At 38.2% G+C, this 23,620-nt stretch overlaps 1 protein-coding gene across 1 annotated transcript in view; it reads left to right on the forward strand.

Annotated features, from left to right (window-relative positions):
- cacna1ib (calcium voltage-gated channel subunit alpha1 Ib) overlaps nt 1-23,620 on the forward strand; it is a 190,888-nt gene that overhangs the window by 146,829 nt on the left and 20,439 nt on the right. The window contains exons 22-32 of the mRNA XM_087810032.1: nt 3,632-3,810; nt 3,887-4,013; nt 8,507-8,632; nt 8,710-8,799; nt 11,748-11,940; nt 12,180-12,331; nt 14,025-14,134; nt 16,538-16,671; nt 19,138-19,208; nt 22,369-22,447; nt 23,579-23,620. The exon at nt 23,579-23,620 is cut by the window's right edge and continues 80 nt beyond it. Of these exons, the coding sequence (XP_087666158.1) occupies nt 3,632-3,810; nt 3,887-4,013; nt 8,507-8,632; nt 8,710-8,799; nt 11,748-11,940; nt 12,180-12,331; nt 14,025-14,134; nt 16,538-16,671; nt 19,138-19,208; nt 22,369-22,447; nt 23,579-23,620 (1,303 nt within the window). The remainder of the gene's footprint in view (nt 1-3,631; nt 3,811-3,886; nt 4,014-8,506; nt 8,633-8,709; nt 8,800-11,747; nt 11,941-12,179; nt 12,332-14,024; nt 14,135-16,537; nt 16,672-19,137; nt 19,209-22,368; nt 22,448-23,578) is intronic.

A 23,620-nucleotide genomic window follows, 5' to 3' on the forward strand; every position in this document is an offset into this window, starting at 1 on the left:
GGTCAGTAGGTGGCGCCATCAGTTTAAAAATGACATGATGTTTCATTAGAGCTAGTGATGGTCTGATGAAGCTTCATGAAGCAGTCTCATGTTGTTCAGAGGTCAGTAGGTGGCGCCATCAATTTAAAAATGACATAATGTTTCATGAGAACTAGTGTTGTGTTGATGAAGCTTCTCGAAGCAGTGTCATGTTGTTCAGAGGTCAGTAGGTGGCGCCATCAGTTTAAAAATGACATAATGTTTCATTAGAACTAGTGATGGTCTGATGAAGCTTCTCGAAGCAGTGTCATATTGTTCAGAGGTCAGTAGGTGGCGCCATCAGTTTAAAAATGACATGATGTTTCATTAGAACTAGTGATGGTCTGATGAAGCTTCACGAAGCAGTGTCATGTTGTTCAGAGGTCAGTAGGTGGCGCCATCAGTTTAAAAATGACATGATGTTTCATTAGAGTTAGTGATGGTCTGATGAAGCTTCATGAAGCAGTGTCATGTTGTTCAGAGGTCAGTAGGTGGCGCCATCAGTTTAAAAATGACATGATGTTTCATTAGAACTAGTGATGGTCTGATGAAGCTTCTCGAAGCATTGTCATGTTGTTCAGAGGTCAGTAGGTGGCGCCATCAGTTTAAAAATGACATAATGTTTCATGAGAACTAGTGTTGTGTTGATGAAGCTTCACGAAGCAGTGTCATGTTGTTCAGAGGTCAGTAGGTGGCGCCATCAGTTTAAAAATGAAGTGATGTTTCAAGAGAGATAGTGATGGTCTGATGAAGCTTCACTAGCCAGTGTCATGTTGTTCAGAGGTCAGTAGGAGGCGCCATCAGTTTAAAAATGACATGATGTTTCATTAGAACTAGTGGTGGTCTGATGAAGCTTCTCGAAGCAGTGTCATGTTGTTCAGAGGTCAGTAGGTGGCCCCATCAGTTTAAAAATGACATGTTTCAAGAGAGAGTGATGGTCTGATGAAGCTTCATGAAACAGTGTCATGTTGTTCAGGTCAGTAGGTGGCGCCATCAGTTTAAAAATTTAATTAAAAAAAGTTTCATTAGAACAGTTGTAAGGAAAATAGTGTAGAGACGCCATCTAGTGGACGATTACAGTAATGACACTGCTTCATGAAGCTTCCTCAGACCATCACTACCACAAACCTCTCCTCACAAAAGATGGAAGGATGGTTTCTTATCCCAAAGACCACGATGACCACTTTTTTTTCCATGTCGTCTGGAAATGTTATTTGGATCCCAATTTGCTTTGCTGTAATGCCTTTTCGTTGCAATTTCAATAGGAATGAAATCTTCATTTGGCGACAGCCGATCACCACGTTAGTTTTGACCTCCTCACGTTCGGAGGTAGAAAGCCTGAAGGCATCAGCTGATGAGATGTTTCTATAAGCATCGACCGCCGCATGGTTTCTATTGTCAAACAGACCTTTTGAAACATCATCGCCCGGGCAACGCTTTAGTGAGTGTGAATGTAATTTCTAACAAGATTGAATATTACCTACGCAAAGACGGTTATTTGATGGCCCGCCAGCAAAGTCTGTATCTTTTGAATATTTGTCACTGTCTATGGTACAACTCCTGTTCTCTCCCAGTTCTACTTTATGTGTCTAAGACAGTGGTCTTCAACAGCCAGTCCTTGATGCGTTTGATACTGGGCTACAGACAAAGCTAAAAATACTTATAAATAATTTCGGTTGAATGGATTATTACTGTCTGAAAATCAAAATAAACTACCTTTCAGACAGGTTCAGGAATGGTTGCACAGTTCGAAATATTGATTCACAGTTTGGTTTTTTTTCTGGCAGGACATTTGTGAGTACGTTAGGATCCGTATTCTAATGGTTTTGTTTATGTTTCTAATAGAATGGTTAGAGTTCAGATATTTGGCAGTCCATTTAATCTTCTAGTTAAACAAGTAAAACGTGTTATTTTGGGTTGATCCCAAAATATTCTCAAAATTAACAGATGTATGTAATATCTGTCATGTCACCGATTTGGTGATAAAGCCATTTGTCAACCATTGTCTAGCATAGATCCATAGCATTTAATTTTGTAATGTTCAGAGACAAAAACAGGAATTCCAGATTGTTAAGATCTCAAAACATACCTTGTGTCCTCTCTCTAACTTTGTGTCAACCACACGCCACTGGTCTTTAATTTCCCTGAATTCTGTTTTGTCCATCTGAGCGATCGGTGCTGCTCGGGATGAAGTGTTGGACCGGTAGCGCCGACATCGTCGCCCTTCGATATCCTTCTGTATTAAAGCAGTTTGTGTCCTGATAAATGGTTGGAGCTGCTGAATGCTTCGGGAAAAGATTGAAGGGAGAGAACAGCGATAGCATTAATGGAACGGGCTTAGCCAAATGGATACTTCTTTTTCGTCACTCATAATATTCATTCTTCATTAAATTCATTCATGCGTTGACGATATATAGAAAAGTAAGGTCAACCCTTGTGTGGAGATTCACCAACCCCCAACTTTACACCTTTTTCCAGCAGAGGTAGAAAATTCTATGTTGAAAGTTGACACATTACTATTATTTACCATAACTGGTTCTTGTCTTTTGTCAGAGCTATTGGCTTGAAACCATGAGTGCCACATTTCTTTTCTTGTGAGGGCCACTTCACTTTCTCCTTCTTTGATGGGGGGGCCGGGGTCAGTTTGTAACAGAAAAAATGTGTTGATCGCAGCGGTATTTAAATGTAAAAATGTATTGTTTTTATGAAAGCCTCCCATTACCAAATAATCCTCTCTGGGTAACACTATTTATTAAATAAATAATAACCAAATTACATTATACTTCATTAAACCAACTCTACAATCATCGTAACTCGTCATTAAGCCTTTTCCTTAACAGGGAATTTCTGCACATGTTAACCCTTGTGTTATCCCAGAGTCAAGGTGAAAACAAATTTCTGTTTTCGGGCCTCAGGGTCACCTTGACCCAGGGATAACACAAGGGTTAAGTTAAAGTCTAAGCTAGCATTGAGTAAAATCCTGGCGTCTAATTTATCTTGTGTGCTTTATTGTACACGGTTCATCTCCCATTTCGCCAGAGACTGTTACAAGGCATTTTAAGTAAATGACAAATCCCTTTAATTCTTCCTGGATCCAAATAAAATCCCAGAAGACCACAATCTTGTATTAATGTTTCCCCTTCCTATTAGAAACAAGTTTTATTGCAATGTGTTCCGATTTATCCGAGTGGTCCGTGAACATTTAAACTCGGGTAATCCATTTATATGTGGGTTTCTTCAGGCGTTTTAAGAATCCCTTCCTTTTTTGACCGTAAATAACTGAATTCCAAAGGGTTTTGCTTTGAAGTTTCACTTACCTGTTTAATCCCCTTCTTAAAATTCTGCTTTAGTCATTCGCATAATCCTTTGCTTTCTATTTTCAACATTCACTCTGTTGAAGTCAGACTAGCGGCCATTGACCGTCATTCAACTCCCTTACTTTTGCAGATTTCTGTAAAGCTGACATGTTTCCACTCCTCTTCTTCAGTGTCTTTTTTCTCTTCTCTTTTCTCTTTTCGTCACTTTCCTGATCTTATTCTTAGCTCTACATTAAATCACTAGATTGTTTCCCCCCTGCCTTCTGCCATCTCCCTGAACTCCTTCCTCTCTGCAGGTGGTGTCCATGGGTTTATATTTGGGAGAAACAGCCTATCTACGGAGCAGCTGGAACATCCTCGATGGTTTCCTGGTTTTTGTGTCTCTCATTGACATTGTGGTGTCCATGGCCGGCGGAGCCAAGATCCTTGGAGTGCTGCGAGTTCTTAGGTTGCTCCGAACCCTTCGACCCCTGAGGTCAGTTAAGAAAAAATAGTAAATCGACATTAATAATAAAGTTTGTTAACTCGTTTCATTTGTCGTTTTTTCACAGGGTGATCAGCAGAGCCCCGGGGTTGAAGTTGGTGGTAGAGACGCTCATCACGTCTCTGAAACCTATCGGCAACATCGTCCTCATCTGTTGTGCCTTCTTCATCATCTTTGGGATTCTCGGCGTTCAGGTAAACACCCTCTGAATATTTTATTTCTAGGGCCTTAGATTCCAGTGATACATTTTAATCAAAACATCTCAAGGTTGCTGGCCGAAGAAATAAACCAGCGTCAATGTGTTTGAATAAAGAAGGAAAACGCTCATGAAGGTAGTGACTGTTCTAATGAAATATCATTTTTAAACTGATGGCGCCACCTACTGACCTCTAAACAACATTGCTGTGTCTCAAATCGCATACTAGCGTAATCAAAGTTAGTATTTTTAGTGCGTAAGTGCGTCTCAATTCTTAGTATGCAAAATTGTCACTAAAACGCCCACAAAACTGAGTAGTGGTTCGATGGACACTATCTTCCCTAAACAGCTGCCATCTTAGTGACGTTTTAAACTTAAGTTACGTCATATATAAATGCATATATTTTCATATACTTACAGGTGCATTTTCAGCAGCAGTAGAAGGATGACACGTCTTCGGTGCTGATACCAGCTTAAATATCTCGAATATTTCGATTCTCATATTTTTTCTTTATTTCTTTTTCCAAACTTGCAAAACGTGCTGCCAGCAGGTGTCGCTAGTGTTCCTACAGCTGGTTGAAACATTGTTAAATAGAAGTAGAAGAAGAAGCTGTCGCGTCATTTCCTGTTAGTGCGTAGCAGCAGAGTTTGATTTGAGACATACTATCTTTGGAGAATTTGCGTACTAGTTAGTACGTACACTATCCTGATGCATACTAATTTCTAGTATACTAAGAGAAGTATGCGATTTGAGACACAGCACATGTTTCATGAAGCTTCATCAGCCCATCACTACATGAAGGTCCATCTTACATTTTCAATATCTACCTTCTGTTCTTTTTTTTTGGGTGGGGAAACGTTCAAAAACACATATATTTTCACAAAATTCAAATTATCTTTTGCTGGTATTACCTCATTTTTCAATACGTGTCTTTCATTGTTACTCTGGGAGCCCCACTGATACAGTGATGCCACAAAACGGTCACCGCTGGGTTTTCAATCAGCCTTTGAGCACCACTCGCTCTGATATTTAGTGATCTCTACGGGCGACCCATCAACCCCCCAAACCAAATGTGCCGAGGGAAACTGGATTGTGTTTTTTTTTCACGAACAGACGTATCGGAACATGATCCTCCCGTGTCGCCAGGAGGTCAGTGAGGTGGAATATATTTAGTTTCTTATTAGAGAGTGTCCAGCATCTTTGGGTGAGAGGCAACAGGGCACACACACTCAGAACTTTGAAAGAAAGTTTTCAATCGACCTCTCTGTTTTTTGGACGTTGGGAATAAACCTGATTCCCCGAAAAAAAAACAACCGATGCAGGCATAGAGAGAACTCGCCAAACTGAGAGGCCTCTGGATATATCAGGATTATTACTATTAAAAAAAATCACACTTTGTGAATCAGGGGTCTTGAACATAATCACCAGGTGGTCCATTAACACACAATTAATGCCCATTCTACGGTTCTATGTACGACCTAATGATTACACGTTCTTGCTGTTACAAAGACACTGATGTTCCCTAACCACCTGGCCACACAGAAATAAAGGCTTAAGAGTTCAGTAGAGAATTTGTATTGTCTTGATTATTACTGATTAGTATTGTCAAGTTCTATGTCTGCTCGGACCACAACTCTGCCTAAACTTGAAAAGGGCTTGACCACTTGTCGAAGGATGCAAAGGACAACTCGATTCTTTCCCTTTGGTTTTTATTTTCTTCTGATGATTTCAGACGAAGATTCCAGTTCGGAATATAATTGTCATAAACAAATAGGTTGAAAACCTTTAAAACAGAAACATGCATTCATTTTAATACAAATGTTCATATAACTTGCTTTTCCAAACAAGTTTACGAAATTATTTCAGTATGTGCTAACAATCAGTTTTAAGTGCAAACCAAAAGACAAAATGCAAGCTTAAATTAGCTTAAACAAAAGTATCTTAATAAATTATTAGCACTCAGGAGCAAACATAATCCTCTTTAAAAGTAGTTTCTTTCCTACCAGTTGCATCTTCTGGGTGATCAGGAGCTGTGGTCATGTCCTGCTTTCAGGAGCAGGTGAGAGAGACTGACTGGGCTCAGTCCAAACATTTAGGCCATGCTGTTCTGGTGGGTGCGCAGGTGAATTCGGTCCTACTGGCAACACAGGCCAGGATGTTGGTCCCACCAGAGTCTTTTGGACATGTTCGCCCTCTGCTGGTTTGGAGTGCAATTGAGTCTTGACTTGACAAGTATATTGTAGTAGCATTAGCCTGTGACGCTTGACACACATTTTTTTAGTCAAGGTGACCCATAAACCAAAGCTTGTAAACTAGTAAAACACAAACTGTTAACTGTTAAGAGAGTGTTTCTATACTTTTTTAAATTCTATTATGCATGTTACTTTTTTGGTTGTTTTTGCAGCTAACGCTACTATTTGTAGCTGTTTTTTTCTGAAGCCCCCATTCTTGAAAATGATGTTGATATTAAACCAGTAAAATAAATAAATACATAAAAGGTTGGGGACCCCTTAATAGATATTGCCTAAACTCTTGCTGGAGCCAAGGTCTCAAGCTGAAAAATATCTTCACAATTTGATATGAATTGCTCATTTTGGTTAATGATACAAATAATATTATATCTGTACTGTGTTGACGACTAACTAAACCCAACTCTCCTGACTCCCTCACATGTTTTTTCAATGTTGAAGTCTTCCTGTCAGTGACTCCCTTATCATACGAAGTTCTGTTCCAAATGAAATCCGGACAAACGAGAGGTTACGAGAGCGTAGTCCATTATGATGTAATAATGGCTTCACTCCTCCTCAAGCCAGCTGTAATCACGCACTGCTTTGTTTATACAACGAGTCCCCTTTGGAAGTGGAGACTTCCAGGATTGATTACGCATGGTGACAAACCCTGATCTTTGACTAATCACAGCAGAGTAGGTTTGGTTATGTTATAAACAAGATTTAATTTCCAGAAAAAAGTATTTTCAGTGGGCGGGGCTTAAGATCGTTTTGTAATGTCAATATTTCAATGAAAAGAGAGTTTTGTTCAAACAGACACTGATGATACAATAGAGTCACACATCTATTTAAGACACACTTAAATCAACACATTAGTTGATCTTTAATAAAATCTGGTAAACTGTTACTAGGAAGTGAACAAATATATTCCTGGGTCACGACAAAAAGTAAATTATCAATAGGAATTTATGCATATGGTGAGAGTCCAGTAAGTGGTGTCCTCGGTTAAAAAAAATCATACATTCCTAGAGAATATCTCTTCAGTACAATTGATTACAGAGCATAAAGCGCCACCTAGTGGAATGTTTAAGAAAGGCCACTGCTTCATGAAATTATTTTTGCATCATTTTTAGGTTCCTGTTTCTAACATAAGGTGTCATTATTAATCTTAATTATGCAGTACTATCCGGATATTCTCCATAGATATATATTTGTATTATAAACCTATTTGTAAACCTGGGTGTTGTATTTGATAAAGACATGTCTCTAGTTCAACACTGCAGAAAACTGACCAGAAACTGTTTCCTTCTACTGAGAAAAATCTCTAAACTTAGGAAAATGTTGTCGGAACATGATCTGGATCTTATAATCCATGCGTTTGATTCTTCTCGTCTGGACTATTGTAACAGTTTGTTTTCATGTCTTAACAAGAAGGATCCGTCTCGTCTGCAGTTGATTCAGAACTCTGCAGCGAGAATTCTGAGCCGCTCTAGTAGAAGAACTCACATTTCTCCGATCCTTAAAACTCTTCACTGGCTTCCAGTTTCTTTCAGGATCAACTTTAAAATTCTGGTTCTTACTTTCAGAGCTATTCATGGTCAGGCTCCTCCTTAAATCACTGATCTGATCCAGCCTTACACCCCAGCTCGGGCTCTGAGGTCTGTGGATCAAAATCTACTTATGGTTCCACGCACACGACTCAGGACCAGAGGAGAGAAATCTTTTCAGGCTGTTGCTCCTAAGCTTTGGAACGATCTTCTCTCTCTTTGCGCTTGATGGATCTACTGACTCCTTTAAGAAACATCTTAAGACGTTTCTATTTGTTCAGGCTTTTCCTTGAATTTCTCGAACTCCTGTGTTGTTCTCAGTATTATCTTGATCTTTAAAGTATGTACTTTTTTGAGTATTGTTTTGATTGTTTAAGCGCTTTGTGACCCTGGTCTCGAAAAGCGCTATATAAATAAATATTACTTACTTACTTACTTACTTATTAAATTGTCATATAGGTAAATTATCTGACTTCAACGCTCGCTCTGTACTCTCAACATTTGCTGTGCTTTCATGTGCTCACTATGAAGTAAAGGGTTCTTACCAAAGCTGTGTCCGTCTCACACGAGTAACCACCATTCCGTGGTAATTATAAAGCAACTTCAAAAGCCTTTGAAGAAAGAAAGACGCCTTCAAGTAGCAGAGTTATCTGCGACTGATCACGTTCTGTAGCTCATCTTCTCTCACTCTCCTCGTATCGGTTTGTCTTCCCAGCTGTTCAAAGGGAAGTTCTACTACTGCGTGGGCTTCGACGTCAAGAACATCACCAACAAGTCCGACTGTCTGGCTGCCAACTTCCGATGGGTTCACCACAAATACAACTTTGATAACCTGGGTCAGGTAACGGCGAGATGCGTTAATGTGTCAAGACCTATCCTGAAGAAGATTCAAAGATCTAAAAATGATTTTACTCGCAGGCGCTCATGTCGTTGTTTGTGCTGGCTTCTAAAGACGGCTGGGTGAACATCATGTATCACGGCCTCGATGCAGTGGGAATCGACCAACAGGTACATTTTTTCAGGAAGTCTTGTCTTGCTCACTTCACTTCCCTTTGCAGGACTCGCTGTATTTGGGTAGAAAATAGATTCATTTGGCTGCAGAGTTGGCCTAATTGGAGTCAACTGGAGATTTTTTTTTGACAGCTTTGAGCTTTTTATTCATTCCGACCCTGGAATAGCCTTGTCGGAATCCACCTCTTCGGATGACTGTTCTTACTATAAACTAGACACATCTTGAGAGAGAGATTTAGGTTCATACAATTTTGATCTGACAAAAAATGAATATGTTAAATAAAATACAGATTTAAAATAGTAGGTCTAGAAGTGTTTGACAAAAAAAATGATGTAGATTTCTGAGCTCATAGTGAAGTTTTTATGGCTGGTAAAGGGGGCACAGGAAATTCAATTATGAACCATATATTGTATAGAAAACTATACTTAGCTTTTCTGTTTAATGTATTGTAAGTAGGTGAAAAAGTAAAAAGAAAATTGCTTGAACATTAGCGTGTAGACTATTGAGCTCTCAGTAAAGGTTTTAGCGAGAGGGCAACTTAGCTTAGGGGTAAGACGGCGCCAGGAGGGATTCAGATACACCCAAATTAATTGGAAAAAAAACCCCATATGTATTAAATACTGGGTAAGGAAGATTTCCAGAATGACATCTTCTTTCGCCGAGTCAAAGAATCGTATCTCACCAGCAGAGACGTCTCTGAAAAAGCTGGCGCTCTCACCAACTCACTCAGAAGTCGCCGCGACTTCACGGAGACCTGAAAGGTTCCGGAGTAGCAACATCTTCCTGTGTATATATAACTTGAAAAGTAGGTCAAGCGCTGTCTGGGGGTCGCCGTTGAGACTTTGCTGCTACAGAGACATATCCGAAACTTGACTTTAAAAAAAAATGTTTTCTACTAGTTCCGGAATAAAATCTAATCGGTTTGAACTCCCTGCAACTTCCTGGCGACTCGGCTTTAGTCGAGGAGATGTTCCGCGACCAGTGGGGACTCAAGTCACCACCAGGTGGCCAACTAGTCTCCAGGCCCATCAGATCGGACCCTTTAATAGGTTTTCATTTGACTAAACACAGCCATACCAATTATTTCGCAGTACTTTTTACATCACCTTGGTACTTAAGACAGAAGAGAAATGGTGTATTCTGAAAATAAGCCTGTTTTAAATGTTTTAATATTTCTGCTGTCTGTTCTGATGTTGTTGTGACCATGGTCTGGAAAAGCCCTTACAAATATAAATGACTTACTTACTATAGACTATGGTTCAACAACACAGGCTTCACAGATACTCACTTTTAAGTAGACCTCGAGTCATACACATCGAAGGATTGAATAAAAGTTACCGTGTGCTTTAAAACTTAATGAACTCTTTAAAAGGAGGAGAAAATCGACTTGAAACATCATCAACAACATGTTTTACATGATGGTAAATAACTATCCCGTGTGTCACCTCTGACTCTGCCCATGTGTCTCTGCCAGACGTCATGTCGGTGTTTAAAAGGGATGACTTTACTCGAGCTGCTGTCGCCGAGCAACCCCATAACATGGTCTCAACCCATCCATCTGCTTGAAACCTCGTCCCCAATGTTTATCTCCATAAGTGTCCTTACACAACTTGAACTGGAACTTATTTTGGACTTATAAACACACACACAGTAAATAACATTAGGGAGGATCATAACTATCATTAAAAAAAAACAAATCTTTACTTTTTAATATCATGAACAGCCTTGGATCATTGCAATTAAAGGATGGATTTTTTTAAAACAGTGATTATGAATTATTTGTTTTGTTGTTTTCCGGGTTCGATTATAATAATAATAAATATTTGCTGACGGATTGGCTCTGGTTGTATTACAGTGTGCAAATAATTTGCATTTTTCTATTTATTTGCTACAGCGTTGCCCTCATATCTCTGGGGATGTGGCATGGATCAAAGCTCTTCTTTCTCTATACAGCTCATTACTCCGGCCCATAATAGACTGTGCTCTATGTGGACACTAGTAAATTAAAATTATGATTACACATCTCTTTTTCAGCCTACTCAACAGAGGTTGTGTTTCTCCAAATAATTGTTTTGTTGACCTCAAAGCGTGGATCTTAAATAGTTTAGCACCGGATTATAATTTGGAGTCACTGTCCTAGCTTCAACTTTTCACTGTTAAAATAGAATTTGATCCGGATGTAGCAGAAAGGAAATAGCTAGTTAGGCAAAGAAGATTTTGTTAATAAAGTTTAAGTGAAAGTTCAGCCAAAATTCAAAGTACACTCATTGTCTACTCACCCTCATGTTGACTAAGAGTTGGGTTATTATATATATTAATCAGTTCTTTTTTAGTGCTGTGGACAACAAATTGTGTTCATTTTAAAGTAGCGACTGGAGCTCAGTTGTCTTCGTCTTCATCTTCGTCCAAAAAGACACTTAAAAACATCCAAATACCTCCATACTGCTCGTCTGTAACGTCCTTTTTGTATTGACGCCTCGACATGAGGAATTCTTCCCGAAAAATTAAAATTAGACTGTATTTTAAGCTTGTTTTTTGGGGGCGCTACTAGAGTAAGTGCTTGGCTAACTGCTAGGCCAACATCCCACACAGACAAGAAGTACTCTTATGGTTAAATATGTGGTAAATATCGCAAATGATTCCCTTTTGAAGGTAGACTAGAAGCACTCATGATATCAACCCGTAGTACTTCTTGTCAGCGTAGGCTGACGGCCCAGCAGTGTCCGCTAAAAACAAGCTTAAAATACAGGAAAATGAAGACGACGACAACTGAGCTCCAGTCGCTACATTCAAAAAATGTATTAAATAAAAACAATCCCAACCCTTTGGGTGAACTAACCCATTGAGTTAAAGAAAAGTGTGTCATTGCAAGGCCTCCTTGATTTCAATCCAGCCTTCCCTGAGACTTTTTCTTTCCAAATCTTTCTCGCCCTTCGCCTTCCAGCCGGTGACCAACAACAGTCCTTGGATGCTTCTCTATTTCATCTCCTTCCTCCTGATCGTCAGCTTCTTCGTCCTCAACATGTTCGTGGGCGTGGTGGTGGAGAATTTCCACAAATGTCGGCAGCACCAGGAGGTGGAGGAAGCCAGGCGTCGCGAGGAGAAGCGCCAGCGTCGCATGGAGAAGAAGAGGCGAAGTAGGAAGGCTCCAGAATTTCAATAAAACTGGATTTTTTATAAAAGTCATCAGCAGCCATCAACGCTCTTTTGCAACGCTGCGTCTCTTGACATGAAATGTTCCGGAGCTTCTTTTATCTTCATCAGTCTCTGCTCGGTCTATTAACATCCTCCTCACCATCCCACTCATCTTTCCATTTAGCTATTTCATTATTATCTGGCCTTCTCTTAATTATCTTGTTATGATTTCCCGCTCCAGAGGCACAGAAAATGCCTTACTATGCATCCTACGGTCCTGCGCGCCTGGCCATCCACACGCTGTGCACCAGCCACTACCTGGACCTGGTCATCACCTTCATCATCTGCATCAACGTGATCACCATGTCCCTGGAGCACTACAGTCAGCCGAAGGTGAGGGTCGACGGAGGTGAGGGCCTGGGTGGAAAGCGAAGTAGAGAAATATGCAGCAGACCTTGTTAAAAAAGTCCTTCCAAATGATGCATTAAAAATGAGATGAGACAAATTTTCTGCTCTCTCAGCTCCAGATCCACTGGAAGCCAAAATATGCTCACAGAAGCTTTTATCAGATTTTCTGGAAACAAAGTATTTTATACTTCTAAGGCCACTGATGTGTTGATTTAAGTGTGTCTTAAATAGATGTTGAACTTTATTGTATCATCAGTATGTGTCAGTTTGTACAAAACTCTCTTTTCATTAAAATATTTACATTAGAAAATGTGCATGAGCCCTATCCTGCTGTAATTGGTTCAAAAGTTTGTCACCAAGCGTCATCACTCCCACTAAGGGACTTGTTGTATAAAAATAGCGGGGCATGATTACAGCTGGCTGGAGGAGTGAAGCCATTATTACGTCATAATGGACTTTGCTCTCGTAACCTCTCGTTCGCCCAGATTTGAGACGAACTTTATAAAGTAACAAGTTCAAAACATGGTCATGATGAGAGACCTTGGCTCCAGCAAGGGTTTGGGCAATAGCAGTAAAGGGGTCCCTAACCTTTTTTCAACACAGACTGGTTTAATATCCACATGATTTTCAAAGATCGGCCTTCAAAAAATAGCAACGAAATAAATAGCATTTGCAGCTAAAAAACTAAAAATGTAACGTGCAAAAAAAGTTTTGTAACATTCCTCTGGACTGCTTAACAGTTTGTGTTTCACTTTTATACAAGCTTGGGTTTTGTGTAAACTTGACTGAAACTATCATTGTGTAAAGAGCCACAGGCTGATGCTACGTTAATATAATAATCTTTCAGACAGTAATAATCATTACAAAATAAGTTCTATATTTTTTTAAATCCTTATTTCTGTGTGGTTAAGGAAACACTGACTGAATAAATCAGTTTCTCTGTAACAACCAGAAGATGACATTATTATAAAGCAGTATATAAAACTGTAAAATGGGCATTAATTGTAAATGTACTTTTATAGGCCCCCAGTTTATTAAGTTCAAGACCTCTGATTTATAAATGATTATTAGTATTTAAAAAATCACAGTCAAAAAAAGAAAACATACAGAGGTCGATTGAGAACATTTTTTCGTAACCTCTCGTTCGCCCAGATTTCAGACGGGGGAGAACCTTAGAGTAATACGTTCAAAACATGGTCATGATGAGGGACTTACTGCATCTTGGAGAGAAAGACTTCAACATTTGAAACATGCGAGTCAGGAAAGTTGGGTTTTTTCACTTGAGTTGCACTTTAAGGATATCATTCGTTCCGTCACTGTTTTGGCGAGTTCAAGTCAGACGTGATTTTGACCCCTTCTATTTATCAATGTTATTCGGGTCGCAACTCAGATTAGTTTCCTTCAAGTAGGTGTCTCTGAGACTCTATTTATTTATATCCAAAAAGTATTTTGATCCACCATATATATATATATATATACTGTACTTATGATATAACATACATTTTGGGCATTATCAGAAAACTGGCAACCAATAGTTGATCCTCCATGTTCAATATTCCGTCTGCCCATACGTAACTGTGTCGTCTATCTATGGAGACAGTCGTGTCGCACATTAGCGTATCAGACCAATCTATCGAGCTTCTTCTAACTAACCTTTCTGTCTCTTCATCTCTCTCAGTCCCTGGAGACTGCTCTCAAATACTGCAACTACTTCTTCACCTCCACCTTTGTGATCGAGGCCTCTTTGAAACTGGTGGCTTTTGGCTTTCGACGGTTCTTCAAGGACAGGTACTGACTGGAACGTCTTGGTTTAGAACCTTGTGTGTCTGCTCTTGATGCTGAAGTACCAGTAAAATACCTTTGTTACCATTTTGTTAGGATTACATTTAACTTCTTGGCTTGATCTCACTATAATATTCACTTAAATCAACAGACAAAATCCATGAATCCAGACCTATTTGAACAAAAAACATTAAGTAATATAAAATAAGTCCAATATAAGTAATGAATTGAATGAAAATGCCAATTACAATTTTAGCAAAAATGTGTATTTTTTGATGTTGAAGAGAAATACTGTAATTTAAATTATAAATATCAGCCATCCAAGCAATATAAGACAGATGGATGGATGGTGTGAACACATCCACTCTGTAGTAGTTTAGCTAGAAAAAAAAAATCTTATGTTTTATGTATTAATCTGCAAAAACACATATCATTTTCCGAAATCTATTTAAACTGTTTTAATCCGTTATTATGAAGTTCAAAACTGTGATGGTTTTATAGAAATCCTGATTGCAAACCCTACAAAAATCTATGAAACCAAAAAAAGGTAATAATATTATTGTGTTTTCAACAAAACATTAAACATTAAGACATTAAATGAAGGACTTCTAACTTGATCACCATTTAATATTAATTGAAAACTCGCAGTGAACAGTTTTGGTCTTTAATTTGTTGCTGAATAACATCTTAATAAAAAAATAAAACCTACAAATATATTTTCTTTTTTCATAACAGCTTGCCACTGCGGTACTGCTTGCCATTTTTTTTTTCATTCGTATGATATTTTACATTTTTAAATAGATTTCTGCAAATTTCCATTTTTGCCTCGCCAAAAAGAAGCTTATCCAACATCTTATCCAAAACCAAGTCCTGGAAGAGGAGAACTTATTTGGATTAGGCTTGCTCTCGCTGCGAGTGTCGGCCGTCGCCAGTTGGGACGATATTATCTGAGACCAGACACATTAACTGTGGAGAACTACTCCGCAGGCAGCAATTCTGCAGCAAATGGAGTTGAAAGAAAGGGACTTTGCAGGATTATAAAAATCTGAACTGCACATTTAAGAAGGTGTAAGTGTTTTTTCAATTGCTTTTTCTCCTCTACCCGAGGTCATACTCAATCCTGGTTAAGATCTGTGTGGCCTCGATAGGTTTTTCACTATAGCAGGCAATGCTAACCTAATTTATTAAGGATCAACGAGTCTAGAGTTCCAAACTATTCATGGCAACTATTCAACATTTTTATTATAACATTAAAGTGCAGAGAAATTGTTCATTGTTAAGACATATTTCAAGCAACAATTGCAAACTCATTCTTTTTTATTGTCTAAGTTTATGAAAAGATTGGTTTAATTTTTACAGTCATGACTCTAAAGCGTTCTAGCTATTATTTTATCACAAAACTAGTTAAGGTTTGAAGAAGCTTCATGAAGCGTGTCATTATCTTCAAAGTCCACTAGATGGCGGTCTCTGCACTATTTTCCTTTGTTTTCTTTTCCAATACCTTTATTAGATTAATTCTAACAAAAGGGAAATTTGCACTTGAGGCTGTTTCCTTACTGAGAAAACAACTAATTTTCAGTTCAAAATAAAACTTGCTAACTAAACAGAATCTCGATACCAAGCTCCTTGAAGCTTCATGAAGCAGTGTCATTATTTTCAGAATCCACTAGATGGCAGTCTCTGCACTATTTGCCTTTCTTTTGAACTTTTCTAATGAAACTTCAATTTATTTTTAAACTGATGGCGCCACCTACTTGTAATTTCTCTGTTCACATTGTATAAGACAGTGGTTAAGTCAACATCCAAAGTGTTAAGATTACCAAAGTAAATATACATAATATTATATATTCCAGTTTAATACATGCATGTTATTACTGCACAGATGAGTTATTGCAACAATTGAATCTTAAACACTTGTACTTGTAGTAAAAAGGCAAAAGGAAAAGGAAGAATTGACACTTTTCAAAACTGCAGATTGGGTCTTTACATTCAAAAAATACCTTTTTGTTGAAAAAGCAACTTAATAATAATAACTTAATAAAGCAATTATTACTTATTTCTGACACATTTTGACAGGAAAATAATTGTAATAAAGTCAATGTTATAAAACCCCAATTGAATTATATACACGTATATGTTTACATTTGTTCCATTTCATCAGTATGACGTCTATATTCGTTTTTACATTGTGTTTCTTCCAAATGATGTTTTGTACACAATTCATGTAATTGCTTCCTACCTGGTTTTGTTGGCAACAGCTGCGCTGCTGCTGCCCGTCATAAAAACAAACAACCTCTGACTGGGTGAAGCCATAAAACAACATGGACTCATTGCTTAAGACAGCAGAGATAATGGTGGATTTATTGAGAGAACTTACGCCGATTACAATCTCATTGTGTGCCTGCGTAGGTGGAACCAGTTGGACCTCGCAATCGTGCTACTGTCGGTGATGGGCATCACGCTGGAGGAGATCGAGATCAATGCGTCGCTCCCCATCAACCCCACCATCATCAGAATCATGAGAGTGCTCAGGATCGCCCGAGGTACTTTCTCTGGATAATACCGTCTCGCATGATGAATGTTCTAATCACAGATCTGTACCTTCTGAATACGTATTAATCATGTTAAAAGACCACTATGAATTCCACTACACACTCCTCAGGACACACACTCACACACACAAATGTTGTGGTCCGTTGGGTCCTTGAGAAGCCAAGAGTGTCTGATGGGTAGGAAGGACTACAGGATGTATTATCTCTGCCAAGGTTGTTAAACTTGCTTTTAAAAACTAACTCAAGGTTGTGTTAGTAAGTTCATGAAATACAGTCATTATAAAAGTGCTAAATTGAAAGAGATTCATTGTTGGTGGCATTCTTTATTAGACTTTGGGTTCAGGAAAGTTTGGAAATGTTCTTATTCACTTGTATTGCTTCCCAGCACCACTTCTCACATGGTCAGCTCCAGTAAGTACTGATGCTCTGATGAAGCTTCATGAAGCAGTGTCATGTTGTTCAGAGGTCAGTAGGTGGCGCCATCAGTTTAAAAATGATCTTTCATTAGAACAGATGTTCAAAACAAAAGGAAATAGTGCAGAGACCGCCATCTAGTGGACTCTGAAAATAATGACACTGCTTCATGAGGCTTCATCAGAACCATCACTCCCAGTAAACTCTATCAGAAATTGAGTCAGGAGAATTGAATTTTGAAATGAGTTGCACTAGAAAACTTCAGATCTCGTTTAAGGTCAGATTCAGATGACATGGTTAGTATTCGATGAACATACTTACTTTCTCATCACATTATCGTTACCAGGAAAACGGCACTGAAACCAAAAAAAGGAACCGAAAACTGAGCTCCTCTTCCATCAGCCTCAGACCACGGTGTCTGGACTGTTTTTATAACTCAACCTTTTAAACTGGCTTATTCAATGTAACACTTGTCTTATGATTTCCTTGTTTAATTTTTAGTTTTTAGTTTTTAGTTTCGTATCCTTCTTCTCTTTAAAACTTGTCTTTTTCGCTGTTTTGTAATCTATATGTATGGTGTCCTTGTGTGTCATAAAAAGGCACCTTATAAATAAAATGAATTATTATTTTTTATTATCACAAGTTGAAGGAATATGGATAGTCCTGAGTGAGGCACAAAAGGTCCACTACCAAAGGGGGTTCGGACTCAGACGCTGGTTGATGAACATTTGTCGTCATCTCCCGATGACTAAATGGCTTTAGTTCTGGTCTAGAAGATATTGAACCATAGCTCCACCGCTCCGTTTGAACCTCATACTGTACCAGTTCAAGTGAAATAAGATCAGTGTCAGTTAATCTCTGCCCTTTTATCTGCAGCTTCTGACCTCTGCAGTGCTGCCTGGGATTTCTAAGTGAACTCTTGGGGATCATCCTAATTAAATCACAGCTTGTGTTGATTAACGCGCCAACTGAGTATTTGACCAAGTGGAATATATTTTTTTAACCATTCTACTTGAATGTCAAATGAAGTGGCTGTTGGAGAGGATTGGCTCAGTCGAATAATTCCCTTTTCTGCCTCCGATTTAAATCAGTTCATCAAGTACAACATTTCTTAGTTTAATTGATGGACTTCAGTATGTGTTGTCACCTTAAAGCAACAATATGTAACATTTTGTAATATGTTAAGTAGTACTCGCTTTTGTTTCAACAAAGCTCGTTTCCAATGGAGAAATGAAAGAATATTCGAAGTTACCAGGAAGATACAAGAACCAACCCAACAAGCGTCTTTATTTACTTTTGTAAACACAAATATTCAATAGTTTGAGACAATAGAGGGAGAAACTCTAGTTCATAAAACTTTATTTTTTCTCTCTCTGTGTATTTTGAAATGAAAACAAAAACATATTTTGCACCGACAGGTTCCTCACACATGTCAATGTGTCCATGTTTGAAATTGTATTATATTATTATTGTTATTATAAAGCAAGTTGTAGGTAGTGATGGAGGCTTATGGAGCTTCATGAATCAGTGTCATGTTGTTTAGAGGTCAGTAGGTGGCGCCATCAGTTTAAAAAAGATTTTTCATTAGAAAAGTTTTTCAAAATAAACGAAAAGAGTGCAGAGACCGCCATCATCTGAAAATAATGACACCGCTTCATGAACCTTCAAGGAGCTTGGTATCAAGAGTCGGTTTTGTTAGCAAGTTTTATTTTGCACTGAAAACGGCCTCGAGTGCAAATTTCCCTTTTGTTAGAATTGATCGAATAAAGGTATCGAAAAATGATTGTTCAGGACTCAGAATCAAAGTAAAGGTACCAGTCTCTACACCCAGCCCTTCATCAAAACCAACTCCATGGTCGCGGCACAAAGGACCTCTTCGATTTCTTCTCCATCTTCACCCTCGTACTGTATCTTGTGTGTTGAACTCCACGAAAAGATTCTTTCCTCTGCCGCTTGTCTTCCTTCATCCTTTAACTGTGACACTGTGGATTTGTCAAACCGGTTCAACTTAATCTGAGAGCAAACCTTCTGCTCTATCTCCAGTGCTGAAATTGCTGAAAATGGCGACGGGAATGCGAGCGCTGCTGGACACGGTGGTTCAAGCTTTGCCTCAGGTAAGGCCCGAGCTTCCCTCGGTCAGAGATGGAGCTACCCTTTCTCACATTATCACAAGGACATCTCCGAGTTAATTAACATTTATGGTTTGATAAGATGGCCTTGTCTTTTAAGCTCCCCGAGTATTATTGCTTCCAAGGGAGGGAGAGCTCTTTGTTAAATGCCTCGTTCATTTTCTACTGCTAGCTTCATTTATTCTGAGACCTTTTGCTGCATTCACTTAATAATTCCACTCTCAGGTAGCAATTAATGACACAAGCATGGTTGAAATAGTTCAGCTCCCTCGCTCCACAGAAGACCCTATTTTATATTCTAGTTTCCGTGGTGAAAAAAAAAGAGAAAGAAGTAAAAATATTCATGTCCATATGAGGGTAGATGATTTTAAAGCCTTGTTAATAATTCTATTTTGTTATTCAAGCGTTACACTCTTTTACCTGCAAGAGTCAGTCCTATGGAAAACATTGTTGCTCGACGTTTACAAGATTACTTGTTTCTTACTTTTATCATTTTATTTTATTAATGTTTGTCACAGTGTTCACAGCTCAGTAGGTGGCGCCCTGAGATTCTAATAATGTCTAATGTTTTATGAACTGTTCCAAGATGTGATGGACTGATGAAGCTTCATGAAGCAGTGTCATGTTGTTTAGAGGTCAGTAGGTGGCGCCATCAGTTAAAAAAAATATGTTTCATTAGAACAGTTGTTTAAAACGAAGGGAAAATAGTGCAGGGACCGCCATCTAGTGGACTCTGAAGATAATGACACTGCTTCATGACGTTTCATTAGTCCATCACTGGTTCCAAGCTATTACTAGTAGTAGTAGTAGTAGTAGTACTAGTAGATCAAACGGTACCCCCCCCACCTCACCATCTACAAGAGACCCTCTTGCATGAAAAGCCAAATGGTTGAGGGACAGGGTGGATTGGACAAAAGCTGGATCTGGAGCCAAACTCCTGGATGGCGGCTGGTCCCTCTCCGTATAGGAGTTTTCCCCAGTGGCTAAGTGTTGAGTCCTGCCTTATTTAAGAGCCACGTCCTTCAATGATGGCCCCCTGGTGCGGCATGATATGGAAAAAAGGAAAAGCATTTTACCCATTTCCTTAGCATGTTCACCGAAGCTTTCTCGATAAACGCCTTCCATTGTGTAATTCTTCCATACAGGCGGTCAAGTATGACATTTTCATTGATCATTTCCGACAAAGTAAAAAGAGTTTTCCTTCCCGATATGAGTCAGTCTGCTCCTTTGAACCACCAAAGAATAGAAATAAAAGATTTGTTAGGCGAGCAAGAAAAAAAAAAGCTTTTCATTACATTATCAGTGTCCGGGCCAGAACGTCCTGTGTGACATAGACTTGCCATTTACTTCGTGCTCGTAATGATGAAGTCAGAAACTTGCAGTGCATGTGCTTCTCGGTCCAGAAACTCGTCATCCCTCGTCAAAAAAAGACAAAACAACAGATAAAACTACAGTTAATGCTTCCCGAGCTCCAACAATCAGCTTCTAACACGACCGCATTGCCATCCCTGTGGATTACTTTCTTTGTTTGCATGGAGGATCTGCAGCAATCAGGCGGGCTTACGTTACATCCTGCAAACGGCCTCCGGCTGGTTGTGCCTCTTTTATATCTCGGCAAGCAAACGCTCAACAGGAGAGAGAGAAGGAAATCTTTTTCCTCTCTCCTCATCGCCCACTGCTTCACTTAGCTCCTTTTGGCTAGCGTAGTCTGAGCTAACGGTTATGTCGCATCATGTCAAATGTGGCCAAGCACATTTTTTTTTACTTACCAAAATGGGAGGTTTTTTTTATGAACACAAAGGGTGTGGAATTATAAATATAAATGTCGGGTAGGGAGGCATGACATGGTTAAAATAATACTTTAATATATGACTATAAAATTGTCATTTTTAATGTTATTTTGTTATGAATTGCAATTCACCGCCATTACGTCACTAACCCTGATAGTTTATTTGCTAGAGTTTACATCTCCAGATACAAAAGATCTTGGTTTGTTTTATGACTCGATTTTAACGTGGTTATTTTAAAAATTGTTGCGTTGCGACTACAGTAGTAGACCAACACTCTCTTGACTTGTTTCTTTGTGTTCAGTATTAAGACATTTTTTAATTATTAATTAAAAATTAACCATAACAAGAAACAATATTTTGAGGAATAACTAAACTTAAAAAATAGTCTACCTGTTATTTTCTTCGTTAAGATAGTATTTATATTCTCATATAGTTGACTCCAGAGAGTTTATTCTAAATCAATACCTTAGTATTTATACAATTTCTTAAACTAGAAAAGAGATGTATCATATTATTATTATTATAAATTTTTTTTTTTGGTAAACAGAACTATTGAAAACCATCATTTTTAAATGTTTCCTTAAAATAATGTTTCTTATTTAGATGAATAAACAAAAAAATGCTGATGTTGCACAGGTCTACTACTGTAGCAGTAACGCAGTAAGATTGACATATGACACCATGGAACTAAATTGCAAATCCTGAATGAAAACAAATATGTTTTGGTGTCCACAAACTACTATTAAGAAACAAATGTCTTTTTTTCACCATCTCGCTTCTGTGGCTCCTCAGTTGGGAAATAACATTGACAAAAAAAATCACCTATGTGGGCGAAAATTGGTGTCTGAACTCTCTCTAGTGCTTCTTCAGTTATTTGATTGCTTCTTCAACTGGTTTTAAAAAAAGATAATATCAGCCTCTATTTCGAAACGAAACAGGTTCGACCGAATCATTAAGCGAATTTTCTTACATTTTCTCACTTATACTTCAACAAACAAAGTCAAAGAACAAATGCAGGATTCCTTCAACTATTAAACGAAAATATAAAACCTTGTATTAAATAGTAATAGTATTTGTATGTTGTACTGGTCATCTTTAAAAGAAGATGATAATTTTAGCTTTCCTAGAAAACCCACGCACCAATTATTACTCTGAATACCAGATGGTTTATTTAATTGAGTAGATGGACAGAAGTTGGCATTCAGTATCAGAGGCAAAGGGTATTACTTTACACACAACATTGTGTTGCTTTTATTGTATGCTAAATCCTGTAAAGAATGTGTTTTGTTTGATCGCTGCAGCACAAATGAAAAGTTGTCCTGTGAATACACTGAATAATATGATATGTTGGTCAGGTGGGAAACCTCGGCCTGCTCTTCATGCTGCTGTTTTTCATCTATGCTGCTCTCGGTGTTGAACTGTTCGGAGAGCTGGGTAAGAACCAACGATTTCACTGACGGTATTGAAACTACAGCAGTGACGCGTGATTGAACCAAAGCTGGGATATATATATAAATATATAAAATATAAATAAATATATATATAAAAAAAAAAAAACTTTAACTTGAAAGTCCAACTATCATTCACTCATTTTCTACTCACCCTCATGTCGACTAAGGGTTGGGATTATTTACAGAGTAATCTGTTCCTTTTTAGATATATAGACAAAAATGTTTGTTCATTTTAATGTAGCGACTGTTGCTTCGTCCAAAAAGACTGTTCAAATACCTCCATACTGCTCGTCTGTAACGTCCTTCTTGTATTGAAGCCTCAACATCAGGAAGTATTTCTTTCAAGCTTATTTTTAATGTAAACTACCAGGCCATTGGTGTCAATCTTGCAATGTGTTTCAATGAGGATAAACTTGCAGTTGGAGCTGAGCGACCTGGAGCTTCTGCTTCGAACAAACTTAAAATATATACGTTCCTCAGAATAATTCCTCATGTCAAAGCTTCAATATTAAAGCTGTGTTATTTGAATTTTTTGTTTAACTATCCCTTTAAGAATTTTTACAAAGATATGTTGGATCAAGTTTTCGTCCAAACTTTTACTACATCTATTGAAATTCACTGTACAGCTTTTGGTCTTAAAATAGGATAAGACACCCCTGTCCATGATTATTGATTCTGTTTTAACTAAGCAAAACAAATGTATTAACCAATATATTTGACTAAAAAAAACAAAGTCATCATCTTGGCAAGAGCTTTTTTTGTACCTGTCCGCTACTGTAGAGTGAAAGAATACTTCCTGTTTGTTTAGCATGTCATCATCCAGGTTTCTGATACAAACCAGCTTAAAATATAGACTTATTTAAGTTTTTCCAAATTCCAGACCATCACTACTTTAAGTTCATAGTGTGCCACATACTAGAACAGTTACAAAGTGATGTTCGTTGGTGGATTTATTAGAGTTTTTATTTCAATTCAAAACTAACAGTGACATATGAATGACAAAAAATATCGAACCTTGTACAGTAACGCCAAAACAGTCTATGTAGTTTTACAAGGTTTTAAAATTGAAAATGTATCTCTTGCTCTTGAGCTGAAATTTGTTTTCCATCTACAGTTTGCAACGCCGACTTTCCCTGTGAGGGAATGAGCCGTCATG

The sequence above is a fragment of the Callionymus lyra genome, chromosome 1 (assembly GCF_982586985.1).
Source record: "Callionymus lyra chromosome 1, fCalLyr1.hap1.1, whole genome shotgun sequence".
Lineage (NCBI taxonomy): Eukaryota > Metazoa > Chordata > Actinopteri > Syngnathiformes > Callionymidae > Callionymus > Callionymus lyra.